The 15,180-nt window shown below is 46.4% G+C and overlaps 1 protein-coding gene across 1 annotated transcript in view; it reads left to right on the forward strand.

Moving 5' to 3' along the window:
• The first annotated feature begins 2,416 nt into the window (after window positions 1–2,416).
• The window catches only part of LOC119463674 (uncharacterized), a 60,457-nt gene continuing 47,693 nt past the window's right edge, over window positions 2,417–15,180 (forward strand). The window contains 3 exon segments of the mRNA XM_049655331.1: window positions 2,417–2,537; window positions 3,653–3,730; window positions 14,824–14,868. Of these exon segments, the coding sequence (XP_049511288.1) occupies window positions 2,417–2,537; window positions 3,653–3,730; window positions 14,824–14,868 (244 nt within the window).

A 15,180-nucleotide genomic window follows, 5' to 3' on the forward strand; every position in this document is an offset into this window, starting at 1 on the left:
TCGATCGACGGGCAGATGCGCAACGGCAAGACGTGGGGCATGCTCAAACATCTCCTCGACGAGGGCAGCACCAGATCCAACCAGAGACACACGCTCACCAGAGCCCTGCACGAAGGTACCAGATCCTGTTCCGGGGACGAGCTGGTAGCCAAGCTCATGGGGAAGTACCTGCCCGTAAAGCACGGAGACGAGGAAGTCCGGTTTCCCGACTACCTCGGCCCGGCCCGTCCGGAGTTGGACGAAGACTTCACCGTGGCGGAAATCAGGCAAGCCATTTTTGAACTCAACGGCAAGTCTGCCCCGGGTCCCGACGGCATCACCAACAAGATGCTGCGGAACCTTGACGACCGTTCAATCGGATACCTCACAGAGAAGATCAACGGGACGTGGAGAAACGGCAGTGTCCCAGAGAACTGGAGGACCGCCAACACCGTCCTGATCCGCAAACCCGGCAAGGCTTCGAACGTGGACAATCTCCGACGCATCTCTCTCACGTCCTGCGTCGGGAAGGTGGCGGAGCATGTCGTCCTCAACAGGCTAAGCGCATATCTCGAAGACAACGTCTATACTCACAACATGATTGGTTTCCGCGCCGGCCTCTCGACGCAGGATGCCATGAAGATGATCAAATATCACATCATCAACGGCAGTACCAGGGACACCAGGGCCCTGCTCGGACTCGACCTCGAGAAAGCGTTTGACAACGTTCTCCACGAATACATCCTGGCTTCCATCGCGGACCTCGAGCTGGGCCCCAGGCTGTATAACTACGTCCATTCGTTCCTGACAGAGAGGAAAGCGAAGCTGCGGATCGGCGAATTTGTCTCCGACGAGGTGCTCCTGGGCCCACGGGGCACGCCGCAAGGCTTGGTCATTTCGCCCGCGCTCTTCAACATATGCATGGTCGGCCTCACGAGGAAGCTGGCCCAAGTTGAAGGTATCAAACATACCATCTACGCCGACGAAATCACGATCTGGTGCACCCGTGGCAGCGAAGGGCAAGTGGAAAGCGCCATGCCAGAGGCTGTAGACGTCACAGAGCAGTACCTGCTACCCACCGGACTCAGGTGTTCCCCGACAAAATCCGAGCTTCTGCTTTACAGAAAAGAAAGAGGGGGTAGACCCAAGGGCTGGAAACCGGTCTACGAAAGTGACATTCACCTGTTCTCTCGGAGCAGCGACCCAATACCCAGGGTCGACACCATCAGAGTTTTGCGTATGTTCATCGAATCGGGTGGCGGCAACGGCAATGCGTTGCGCAAAATCATTGCGAAGACCGACAACGCTTTTCGCCTCGTGCGAAGGGTCACGAACAGACGTTGTGGCCTCAAGGAGGACAACCTGCTCCGGCTCATCAATGCCTTTGTGCTGTGTCACTTCACCTACACGGTGGCCATGCACAACTGGCTCAGAACCGAGCGGGACAAGCTCAATGCCCTCATTAGAGAAATTGTCAAGAAAGCCCTCGGGCTGCCCGTCAGAACGCATACCGATAACTTCCTCCGGCTCGGCATACACAGCACCATGGAGGAGATAGCCGAGGCTCAGGAACGGGCCCAGCTAACTCGGCTACCCACCACGCCGGCCGGCAGGCGGATCCTTGAGGAGATTGGACTCACCCCCACCAAGAACTTGGCTAGCAACGCCCAGATCCCCAGAGAAATAGGGGAGAAGCTCGTCGTCGCCCCGTTGCCCCGCAACGTTCATCCCGTGCACAACGAAGGTCGCCGCAAGGCAAGAGCGTCCACGATATTAAAACAAATCTGCAAGGACAAGACTGAAGCAAGCTTCGTTGATGCCGCCGCGTACCGAGACGGCAAGGCTTTTGCGGTTTCCGTCGTGGGCACGTTGGTCAAAGTCATCAACTGTGCCTCAGTTCGGACGACGGAACCCGAGGTGGCCGAGCAGGTTGCCATTGCACTCGCTATGCAAGACGGTCGGGGAGACAGGGTGTATAGCGATTCGAAAGTGGCCGTCAGGGCATTCCAGAAAGGCCGGGTAGCCCGGCAGGTAGTTCAAATTCTGAAATGCGCCAAACAAGGCGACAGCTCCACACACTCCATCCTTTGGTCCCCTGCCCACGTCGGGGTGGTCGAGGGGGTTCCTCTGAACCTCAACGAGTCTGCCCACGAGGCTGCGCGTGGCTTTACCGACCGCGCTGCCCTCGGATCGGACGACTCTCCCCACAGGGACCACAGGGACTCGCCTATCACGCACAATGAAGTCACTGAATTCTTTTACTTAGCGAGAAGGCTTCCCGCCGCTTCATTCTAAGCTAAGCAGGCCGCAGGAGGTCACGCTCAGACTCCTGCAAACTAACTCCTACCCAAATCCGGTGTCTCTTAACAGCATATATCCTGATATTTATCCGAATTGTTGTTGCGCGGCCTGTGGTGAGGCTACTACTTTGGCTCACATGCTCTGGGAGTGCGAGTCGTTGGGCCCGAAGTTCAGCAAGAAAGAGTGGGACGCGCTCTTGCGAAGTCCCCTCTTTGAAGACGAAATCCTGGCCGTCCAGCGCGCCCGTGATCGGGCTGGCAGGCTAGACCTGTCAGTCCCATCGTGGGATTAGCCGGCTGCGTGTTTTATCGCGTTTTGCTGGACCCAATAAAAGTTTATTCACTCACTCACTCAAGGTTCATGCGGTCTATTGCTTTAACGGAAACTGAGCGGCGAAAGGCACAGCGCATACAAAGGTAGGAGCCGTGTTGCAGATTGCTTTCAAGATAGGGTGCGCGCGACCACCCGGCGCTGCGCTAAGTACAAGTTGCTCGCAGAGCAGAAGGCGCAACCCCTCCCTCCCGTGCTGCCTTCCCGCTGTCCTCCTTTCGCGTGGGAGATCGAGTCACCAGTTCCCCTTGCGCCCGGTCGCAATATACGCATTTAGTGCCGCAGCTAAACGTCGCCTCCCCGCCCTGCCTCCCGTCCCCCAACGGCCTTTCGCGCGTCGTAAGAAGTCGCATTTGCTCTCCGCCGTGCGATCGCTCCCCGTGAAAGCGCGCGTCCTTCGCGCGCTTTCACTCTCACATACAGCATACGGCCAATGAGAGTTTTTCTCTACATCCGGACGCGACCATCGAATAGTGAACCCTTAATAGCTTGCTGTAAAAAGCAACTTCAAATGACAGGTTGCTTTTTTATTCGGCTAGACTCTTTAAACAGCCAAATGCAGAAATAATGAAGACATATCACTCTGTATAAAAGGTCCCGCGCTTGAAGTAATGGTTGATGCCATCGATATCTGTGGACCTCTAGACGTTTAACGCCTAACGCGAGCCCATGTTTGCCCGTGCGTACATATGTGCGTACATGTGTCCCTTGTGCACTAAAAGTGCACAAGACCTCGCACACTGATCGCTACCGTATAAACGAAATATAATGCTTCTCCCGTATAAGTGTTTATCTAGCGCCGAGCTTGTGCGACTAATTTGAGGACGCTTGCGTTGTAGCGTGGGCTTTAAACGGTAGCGCCGCTATACTCATGTTCTTTTACTGCATTTTTTTACTTAACAAGTGCGCGACAGTTTTTCGCAATTAAAGTGCCAATTGTGATTCTTGCTCAACCCTGTCTCTAGTAGTCCTTTAATATATACGACTGAAATGAGTAAATATTCGGCGTTCTGTAATAGGCATTGTGTCGTTTCCATTACAGAGAGGCTTGGAGAACAGATGCGCTTGGAAATGGAGGCCCTTGGATTGGCGCAACAAGAGGAGGCAGCGGAACAAGCCGGTGAGTTCACGAATCTGTGCACAGTAATGTCGACTTTTTGTACTGTGACTACGGAAGGACCTTTATCATGAACCTATAGTGTACAGTGCAGTGCAGGTAAGACGCACCTGCCAAAAAACCCAATTGTCTCTGTCCTATGCATTACGTGTTAATAAGCGTGATTTTAAGGGTGACTTAACCTCCTTAGGTGCCTTTTGGATTATCGTCCCTACATCTGAAGATAACTCCAGAACATAATTGCTTTTCAAGTAGGTGCTGCGTAGATAACGAACGTGAAAAGTCATTTTTTTGTTCAAATGACACGATTAGATGGCAGGAGCATTATATCCGTGTACGTAGACAAAGCAACCATATCCTAATGTGCCGCGTTAAAAACTGCTTCTCTTTTGCATAAATTCCGCAATAAAGATGCTAAATTGCGTGGCTGATGTTGCCATGTCGACGCTACATCCTGGGTTTTCATCTCATTTCGCTTTGTTCGAAACGCGCCTCATGGTTTCTTTTCTTGGCCGGCGATGACACAATGCCATTTGCCAAATGTGTGCCTATATTTTCTTCTCAAAAGCTGGCGGCAAGATTACGCTTAAACCACGTCCACACAGTTCAGCGTGCATCTGAATTCATCTCGTCGATGAATATGCTACGCAGCCAGTGCCCAGTTGCCTTTGTGAAGTATTAACATTGCGCGATGTAATGTAGAAGGCGCATGGGGAGGTTATTCTGTACACCGCCTGCAATCTGTTTGGAAATTAACTAGACATCGATTACTTTGTATACTCATTCACCGCACGAACATAGACGCATGAGGAGCTCTATGGAAGTGGTTTAACCTTGCCGTCAATTTCCTTAAAATATGATTTTTTTTAACAAGCACATGCAGGAGACTCGCGTTCACCTTGTGTACGCAAGCCGGTTGCGTCCTGGCTAGCCTGAACCAAACACACTGTACCTGGGTTCATGGGAAAACAAACCACTTGCGTCCCCTGATATAGAACTCTCAATCGATTTTGTCTTGACTGTTGTGTCATCACAAACGACGAAAATACTCGTGAAGTGTTTTCGAATACACCGCGACGACTCGAAAATCTAGGGTGCAGCATCAATATGCAAACCCACCTCACGGTGTTACATCGTCATCTTTGTGCATTGACACGTGTACTTGTTTATCTTTCACCGGTGACCGCTTGTCACCGGCTAACAAATGTTAAACATTATCGCACGGCGCAGGACGCGCCTGCATGTATCGGAAGTTTCTCGAACGTTATCGATGCTTCTATCCTTTATCTGTTGTTACCAATGCTTATGTAATCTGATTGTAAGAGCCGAAGTGTTTCGCCCCTGATCAGATTTCGACGATCGTCGACGGTGTTCGCCGCTATCGTTGTGCTTCGAGTGCAACTTGATTTTGTGGGCACAGGTTCGCCCAATAAAAACTCCGTTTCGTCATTCACAGCTATGTGACTGTTTTCTTCACCGTCACTGCTACGTGACAGTATGTATAGCCAAAGAAAAGTGAATTTCTGCCCTGTTAGACATGGAGACAGTTACCTTGTCGGCGTACGTGAAGGGGCTGCTTTCAGCATCTAACCTCAGCATTTAAACAAAGATTGTGTATTCATGTCTATAAAATAATAATATGCTATATTAATATGTAATAAGTAAATTTAGGTAGACTATGTATAATATCAGCAAATAGGAAAAGGACCGGTAAATAGGTAAACAACCGACTTATAAACTGATGGTGTCCTATCTTCAGGTCTGGTGAGCTTGAAGCGACTTCGAGATACGTCGGTATGAAAAATTGACAGGCAACAGTAGAGGAAGGTAGACGGGAGAAAATATGTCTGGGGTATTGTACTGAAAAAAAAACCGTGTGGCCCTTTACAGGTGCACCTCTATGTTTTACTTCCGCGTGACCTTCGGCAAATACGAAAATATGCCATGAAACGCAAGTCTGTTCTAGTTAACAGTTTTCCGTAGCATGATTTTTTGCACAGTACAGAAAGGTATTACCAGAAACAACATTGCATTTCGCTTCTAGTTACGAGTGCTTACCTTTATCGAAACATCTGCAAGGCGCTAAGTGCCTCTAGCAAATGGTTATGCTATAAGTATTGGCTGGCTTCTATTCTGCAATCACAAAGCGATAGTTAAGGTCAATATTTATAAGGTAATCCGAGAAAGTTCGTGATTGGTAGTATCGCCGATTATCGCCCAAATTTGGATGTCCACCGCTGCTCCGAAGTGAAATCAAATTATTAGGGTTAACGCTGCTACGAGTGGCGCCTTATTGCATGGGGGCTCCGAATTAATTGTGACCACTTTTGGTACTTTAATTTGCAGCTGAATTTAAGTTTATTCTGAAACAAAAATAGCAGGCAGACGGGACACAATGGGTCAGCAGCAGGCCCCCTATATTCCATCTGCGCTAGTTTTATTTTAGTATGAGCCATGTACCACTCGCCGCGGGAGCTTAGTGGCTATCTCGTTATGCTCATGGTCTTGAGGTCACCGGGTCGATCCCGGTCACCATGGTAGCATTTCAATAAAGTCGAATTGCAAGAAAGGCTGCTTCATTTACATTAAGTGCTCGTTAAGAACCTCACGTGTTGAAAGGTAATTCGGAGCACTCCACTACGACGCGCCCCTGGATGATATCGTGACTTTGGCGCGCAAAACCGCAGAATATAAATTTTGCAGGTACCAACCTGCAGCTCGACCAGTAAATTTTAGCCGTTCGTTTCAAATACCCTGTTTTGTTAATATTCTGACATTCGTCGCAGAGGGGGGAGGTACCGTCGAACCCGGTTATATAACAAACAGGCTTATGTCATCAGTATAGTGTTCAGTATATACGGCAATTTCATATGGCCTACTTTAACCACATTAAACGAACTGCACAGTTATTTGCATGGGTTATCGCAGTATTATTAGTTATTTACATACGTATCGGTAGTTAAGTATCACGTGTTTGATTTAGAGAAAAATTTGCTTTATCCTGGCTCAGAATATTCCGGTTTCATATGATACAAAAGTGCGCCGTGTTTTGCTGGTATGAAGATCGCCCGTATTGTAGCAATAACTGTTTTTTAAAGCGAATAGTTGAAATGCGAATTGAAAACAAAATGCGTGTGTATTTATGCTCTAAGATACATATACCTTGCCATGAATTCCCGCGCATGTAGCTGAATATTTGACCATTTATTATGGGTGTTCGAATAGTGGAATTTCCGAACGCTGTCGAATGCGAACGTTCGAATATGAAATCAAATAACGAATGTTATTTCAATTTCTGAACACACTGAAATATATTATTTGTGTAGAGTTAGCTTGGCGAAAAAAAAGATCATGTTTACGTCGTTTAATACATGTAATGCGGTTCGAAAATGGACGTACAGTCAATTGAGGAGCGCAAAAATGATAAGGAGCTGATTTCAGTTATATGGCATACTTTGACAATTATATTTACCTAATAATGGAACGTCACAGGATGCGCATGTTCGTTTGAGAGCCAGAGCGAAATACTTCAGCACTGAACATCGCTTCAGTGGATTGCAAACTTGGTTACAGTGACCAAAGGTTTTGCCTAAATTGAGACATGTTCGTTGGCTGCCGATAATCGGGTTATTCTTATTAGATGACTGTGAATGATTAGAGCGAAAGCTATACTACGCCACGTCTCGCAAGGCTATTCATCGCGTCGCAATGACCTTGAGCCCCCGGTGCGCGGGCCACCGGAGCGGAAGTGTGGCAGGTGTGACGTCATGCCACGTGATCCGCTGCGGAGAGGCGTCTCAGCTGCGCTCGCTCGGAGCCTCGCCGCTGCGGTACCACGTGACTAGGTGAGGGTTTAACGGCTGCTTCGCCGAAGCTTGGTCGCTCAGTCTCGCCATGGATGGGGTGCCGGCTGAGCCGTCTGTGCGTGCGCTTCAGCGCAAGCGACAGGCTGAATCCAATCATCGAGTAGATATAGCTAGACGGCAGGCTGCGAAATGAAACACTGTGTGCATAGTCTTTTGAAATCCAAGCCAAACAGACCTTTCGCTCGTGATAACTAGGTTTACAAGAGTTAAACCTCCAGCCATTTTTTCAGCAGAAGTTTTCGGTCTCATTTGTTCACTCTGAAACATGTGCTTTTGCACAACAACCGGTCTTCCGCATCAGAATCATTTGGAACAGTCCTCGCTTTCATCGGCTTTTCTCTCTCGAGGCTCCATCAAGAGTTATTATATGTTATATTTGAACGGAAACGAATATTCAGCTATTTCTAATAGGTATTTCTCAATTCGATAACGAATCGAAAGCGGAGGCTGTTTGATTATTATTAGAAATTTCGAATATTCGCAGATCTCTAATATTTATAAATTTGTCGTCGTAAGAACTTTAAGCTGTGCATACCTAACATCACTTGAGGGACAACAAAGAGATATATGTGCCGACAGCCTTGGCAGATATTTGATTCAATTACGATAATATGTAACTTTAGTGTGCTCGTTTCTTTATGTTTGTTTTGTATCTTCACCGCAAAAACCGTCACTGTTTCTTTTCAGTCAAGCATCCTACGATTTCAAGCAAGACATCGAAGACAACCAAAAGTGGGTACCACTCAACGCACCTTGATGAAACCTAAACCACACAGCCTATAATTTGAAGATCAAACGGTCCCCTTGAAATGATGTGTAATCAATGTTCATTCCGACAGTGGTATGTCACAAGGGCAGTGATTCTGAATATGCGGTGGCGCTGGCATCGAGACACGTCAATTCTTAGCGTAAACCAGCGCCTCTAGCGGGAGTCAGCTTAAACATGAAATGAGAGGCAGTTTTTCGCTAATATGGATATAATCACAGACACGAGGACATCACATTTAGTCGAGCAAATAGACTGCACATACCAGATTGGACGTAACGCGTCTTGCATATAGTGATGGTGTTCTCTTGTCTTACTTTTTGCAGGCGATTTTTTACCACACGTTTATGAAGTTCGACTTGGGGTAGGGCATGAAAATCTTTAAACTGAGCTGGTCGACAAAAGAAAATTCATCACAAGAACAGTGACAATTAGAATTTAAAAGTGACCGCTAAGGACATGGATTTTCATTTAAAAGAGCGTTTTTTGAATCTACAGCACATTTCGTGCTGAATCGGAATTGAACAAAAGCAGCAGAGTTTATCACACAATTGATAATTGCAGACCCTTGCGCGAGGGGAATGAAATTAGCAGCGAGGCTACGGCAGATGCACATAAGAAAAAAAAAGGAAACGAGGCCATTAAAAAATTACGGCGGATTGCTGGCACTTTATTTTGCTTGCACGCTCTCCGGTGTCACATTTGCAGTTATCGGTAATCAAGTGGTGCCGTGGGGCACCCGTGAGCAAATAAAAAGCGGAGTGCAGAAAATTCTTTAAAACTTTTTACTAAGATCACCAGTCGGCGTTGAATCAAACACATAGAAATGCGACAAAAAGAAAGCTGATGTGCCTTCTTTCCTCAGCTTTCGCCCTCTTTCCCATTTTTATGTAAACACAGTACTTTTTGCTGGAGTAAGTAGCCCAGCTTCGAAATGTATTTTGGATAGTTGTTCTCAGCGACGGAGTAGGCTTAGTGTGCCTATTCCCAGAGCACAAGCGTACTCACTTAATGGGCGTTACAAGAACTCTCTAAGTTGACTGAAGATGTGACGAGTGGTTACTCCCGCCAGATGGAGCTGCCTCCTTTGCCTCTGCAATACAAAATTCATGATCGAAATTACATTGGCGAAAGGATAGATAGTGATGGATGTAGTAAAACCGGAATAAATCAAGCCGGTCACCCTTCTTCAACGTTCTCCAGGAAGAGCAGTAACCGGAAGTGGACGTGGAAAAGCTCTAACGGAGAAACAATAAATGAAATAGATTTTATACTCTATGCCGATCCGAACACAGTGCAGGATGTAGAAGTGTTAGGCAGCGCAAATGACACTGATCGTAGGCTATGTGAGTTCTACGATAGTCCGCAATTTGATGAGAGAAAGTGCGAAATTCGCCAAAAAAACAGGCCCACCTAAATGCAGTAAGAGTAAAAGTAGATGAATTTAGGTGAGTACCCGCAAGCAAATATTGCAGGAAGCTGAAGATAACATTGAGCGAATAAATGAAACCGTAAATAAGTTGATTTCAGAAGCAGCAATTGAAGTGGGGAGTAAGGCACCAAATGCAAACCGGAGGTAAGCCCTTCCAAGTAACAAAGGACCTTATAAAGAAATACAGAGCATGAACGTGTATAATTCACTTGATCAAATAGAATTCCCTGAATGGTCAAAGCTGATAAACAAGAAGCAAACAAGCGACAATCGAAATCATAACGTCTGAACGATTGCGGAAGCAGTAAAAAAAGGCCGAAGCATGAAATTAATCAGAACAAAACTTGGCATAAGACCGGAAAAGATGTATGCAGTGAAAGGTAAGCAGGGTAATGTCATCAACAAAAGCTGCAGAAGAATTCTAAACTGACCTGTAGCGTACCCAGAGCATGCAGCCATGCAACCTTCATTCGAAGTAGCGATGAACAGGATGCAGAGACTCCTTCTATAACTAGCGATGAAGTTAAAAGGGCCTCGCAAGACAGGGGAAAGTTGCACATGATGGATTAAGAGTCGATTTAATCAAAGGTGGAGCAGATAGTATGCTTGAAAAGCTTCTGGCCCTTTTAACGCATTGTCCTCACGACTTTATTTGCGCCAAAGTGCCGGAAGAATGCCAACATGTTACTATTCCAAAGAAGGCAGACGTTATATAATCGAAGAAGTATAGGCCCATTAGCTTACTTTCTGTACTGTGTAAAATATTCACCAAGAAAATTTAAAATAGAATCAGGGCAACACATGACTTCAATCAACCAAGAGAACTGGCTGACTTCAGGAAGAGATGTTTTTGATATTTTACAATCGATCACAACCAAGTCATCAATCAGGTAATTGAGAAATCTTCGGAGTGCAATCAGCCTCTCTTTATGACTTTCATAAATTACGCAAACGCATTTGATTACCTAGATATACCAGCAGACATGGAGGCATTGCGTGATCAAGGAGTACAGGACGCGTACGGGAATATCTTGGGAAATATCTACAGAGATTGCACAGCTACCTTGGTTCTCCACAAGAAAAGTAGGAAGTTACCTATCAAGAAAGGGGTCAGGCAAGGAGACACAATCTCTGCAATGCTATTCACTGCAAGCTTGGAAGTACTTAAGCTGACTGGGAAGGCTTAGGAGTGATGATCAACGGTATCTCAACAACCTTCGGTTTGCAGATGACCTGTTCAGCAACACTGGGGATGAATTGCAACAAATGGTTTAGTACCTTAACCGAGAAAGTGTAAGAGTAGGGTTGAAGACTAACATGTAGAATACAAAAGTAATGTGCAACGGCCTGACAAGGAAACGAAAATCATTTGTATAGGTGGACCTATCTTTGCCAAAGGCGGCCTTGTCATCCTAGGCAGGTTAGATTTAACGGGTTAGCAGCGTGACGTCACTAGCGGTCGTTGCCAGTGGCGGCTGGCTGTAAAGGAAGAGGCTGAAAAGGAAATGAGCGCTGTCATTTGGGGTTTCTAGGCATCATTGCTTGGAGAACGGGATTTGAAGATGAGAGGAAGAGAGTAGAGGAGTGGGGATGGAGGCGGCAGGAAAAAAAGAAAAAGGAAAACAAGAAAAGAAAAATGGTCAGGGAGAGCGGCCCGGTGGGGGGGGGGGGGTTGTGGCAGGGAGTGGATGGGAAGCCTTCAGAGAACAACAGAAACCGTAGGTGTCGTAGGCGGCGTGCGTTTGTGGCTTTAGAAGAAATTTCCGGTCAGCTGGTCAGCGCGGGAGCCACAAAGTTAAACGAGTTGAAATAATGACCTCAGTGGCCTAGGAGCAGTGCGTCGGGAAATTTTTGAAAGTATTAAGATGGCTGACATGGGGTCTGTGGGAAAGAACTGGGGTGGTGGGAAGAGAGCGGGTTGGACTTTCAAGGGACGTTAACCTCAGTAAATCGGTGTAGGCGTCGTCGCGGTGGTATAGAGAAAGACTGGAATGACCCTGGTGGTGAAGGCGCCGAAAAAGATATGCTGACGTTTTGGGACATTGGGGACGTGTCGGTGGCGGTTTATGAAAAAGGAAAAGGAAGAAAACGAAAAGAAAACAAAGAAAAAGAAAGCAAAACGACAGATGAAGCAGGACGGGGCAGGTGTACTGCATGGGAAAAGGACTCAATTGGTTAATATATGCACAGGAGCGCGGAAAAAAATCATTGAAGGGGCTGGCGACCGCTTTACGTAAACTGGGTTCTGAGTCTGCGCAATGACCGTTAAGTCTTGCATGAATTTGTTGTCCAGTCTCACCTATATATTGTGTGCTACAAGTGGTACACTCTAGACGGTGGGCTGCGTTGCTTGACGTGCAGGAGAAAGTCGAGGTTACCTTGTAATGGTAATCCGACGCTGTACTTTTAACTGTAGTGGTAAATTGTACATTTTTGCCTGTAAGCACTTGGAGCGGTCACAGGGATCGGACATTGGCTTCGTCTTTGTCCTTAGTTTCGCACGTACAAGAATGACGTTAAAATTAGTGTGGCGTTTGTGAGATAATCGGGTCGGGTCGGAAAAAATATAATTGTCTGTTGCTAGCCAGAATTGGGTAGTATTTATTGAGGATGCTGTTCATGTTTGGGAGTGTGTTGTACAATTTAGTATTAAGAAGAGACGTTGTAGTTCTTGTGATCTTAGGGCGGGGTTTGAGGACTTAGTCTTGAAGGGCTGTGTTCGGGTCCTTAGTGGACCTATCCTCTAAATATGCTTGAGAAAAGTAATGACATTAAAGGATAGAAAATAAAATGCTAGACAGCAGATTGGCAGCATATATGTTTGAAAAATTAGTAGTAACAAAATAAGGTTGGAAAAATAGGTAGAAGTAGAAAAATTGCTTGAATTAGCGTAACTCCAGAGGCTAGCGCCACTTCTGAGAATTTCATCGCCGATCAATATGCTAAGGAATGAGATTTTAATTCCACTGTTTCTGAGCGTGGCGTTTTGAGAAAATGTTAGCTGGACTGCCAATCTGTTTACTAGCAGACATTGTGCACGGATGTCTTGAAACTGGTTTTAAAGAAATTGCGGGCGTACACGTACCGAAACTGCGCAGAGCGAAACGCCGCAGTGGAGAGCTTCGAATTAACGTGGAGCACCTGGTGTTACTTAACGTGCTCCTGAATCTAAGCACACGAGTGTTGCATTTCGTCCCCATCGAAGGTTTGACAAAAAAAAGCACAATACTACTTTACGCATTTTCAAATATGTTTTTATTATTTATTACATTTTCTTTCAGCTGATGTCGACAGGGCATCAGGTAAGATGCGATATTTTGTACTTATCCATTGGCAAGAATTCTGTAGTGTCAGGTATTGGGGCTATTTGGCTCAGTGTGATTCAATATGTAACAGCTCGACTTGATGCATACATAAGCAGAAGCGTACATAATGACCGCGCTTGTCCTTGCCTACGCTTCAGTTTATCTTCTTTTCCTAAGTCACGCTCTTATACATTTTCAATCTTACAGGGATTCATACTATCGCAATGCGTAATTCTGCAGCGAGAATAAATGTGCGTTGCGAGCAAGATTTCGCCTCCACGCATTCATGCAATCCTTATCGCGCTATAATACAGCTTTTTAAACAGATTTATCGCGTTGCCCGTGTTCCGACTCGTATTATGTAGACATTTATAGCGCTCTTTAATATATGGCAGAGACAAAGCATTCCAGAATGCCGTTTGCTTTCCACTTTCGTTCTTTCTTCTATTACACTATTGCTTTTTCCAAAAACCATGCAAGTAGCTGGCGTCCTTGAACCAGTTTGACGGTAATGAACTATACCAGGTACTTTAATCTTATCAGGATTAAAAAGAAATTGCCTGTGGCAGATACCACGATCCCACTTCTCAAACTGGATTGCTCGAAGAAGCGGACCTTGCGTGCACAAGTCAGTAGAACAAGCCGATGCTCACACACACCCACTCATCAGCATTTTCGCAGGTTAGGTACTTACTCGCATTCATGTGTACTAAAACTAGTCAGCAGGCACTCGCATTCTTACTGACACCCGGTCATACTGGTCAACACTCACTCGTTTTGACAGTCACTTTCGTTCACACTTACCGGTGCCCATTCACGCTCACACTCGCGTTCACTCCCGCCATAACCGAAGCTCACTAACGTACAAACCCGCGCCCACTCACTCACACTCGCCGACAGTCACTCGCGTTCACTCAACATCACCGGCGCTCACTCCTGTTAACCCTCACGTCACCCCACACTCTTCGCAACTCACTAAAGCTCCATCTGACGCCTGTGAAATGAGTGTTAGCGAGCCGATGTAATCGTGAGTGAGCATGCCGAGCTATGCTTACGTGTATGTGAAATTGAAATGCTTAATTGAAGAATTAGCAACTTTACGTCTATAAATTTTTCGGACTAAATTTAAATTTATGAATTTGAGCCGGCGAGTCCGTGCGGCATCTGCAAGTAGCAGGAAGGCTGAGGCTGGCGCCATAGTTGAGATGTGCGTACCCACTACGTGCGATCAAATGACTTGGTGTTCCAGTCAAATTTGCCCTGCACTGCTCAAGAAGGCGGTTTCTCCCAACAACGCGTGCAACGACAGCATTTTCTCCAAAGGTTGACGTCGCTTAATCTCAATGCTGGTGTTAGTTTTCAAATCTGTGCCCAATGGGCGTACCTTGAGAATCTCGCCAGCTTCATTTTGGAAATTGCAGTATTTGCCACCAATGTGATTATAGTTAACAGGTTAACTAGAGGAATTTAGGTAATTATTCGTTGCTGCATCCCGGCTCCTTGCGGAAGTAATGTCCGCCCACTTTCGTAGTACATCTCAAAGAGTGGAATTATGCTATCTATCACAGGTCACCTAAAGAAAATTCTGCTAAGAATAAAATGAAACACATGGTGTACTGTTGGTGTAGAGCAAATTATTGAGCGTAGCCGAGAGCAACATGTTTTAGTGTGGTGATTCTTAAGCCTTTTTCCTACATCTTCTGAGTGTCAGCCGTTTATGCTTGCAGACCATCAGGCGACGACTTCAAGCAAGTCATCAAAAGCAACCAAAGGTAAGTGCCACGAATTGAAAGCTTGATTCAGTGCGCATTCAGCACCCTAATAACCCAAGTGCAGTGACACTAGGGCTCCACTTACTGCAGTACTGTAGCGTTCAGTCGGTCGTAGTCGGTATGCTAGCGTACGCTTTGCGAAATGAAACACGATACGTGTTATCGAATTTATGTCCTTGCGCCGTGCGAGATGCGCTCGAGATAGGGGGCTTGTGTGTTCTCATTTGTGTTAGTGATACGCAGCAAGATGAGTCCATCCTATCAAAGTACACGAGCGAGAACTGATTGCTGTCGCACATCCTCGAACGTTTT

The sequence above is a fragment of the Dermacentor silvarum genome, chromosome 9 (assembly GCF_013339745.2).
Source record: "Dermacentor silvarum isolate Dsil-2018 chromosome 9, BIME_Dsil_1.4, whole genome shotgun sequence".
Lineage (NCBI taxonomy): Eukaryota > Metazoa > Arthropoda > Arachnida > Ixodida > Ixodidae > Dermacentor > Dermacentor silvarum.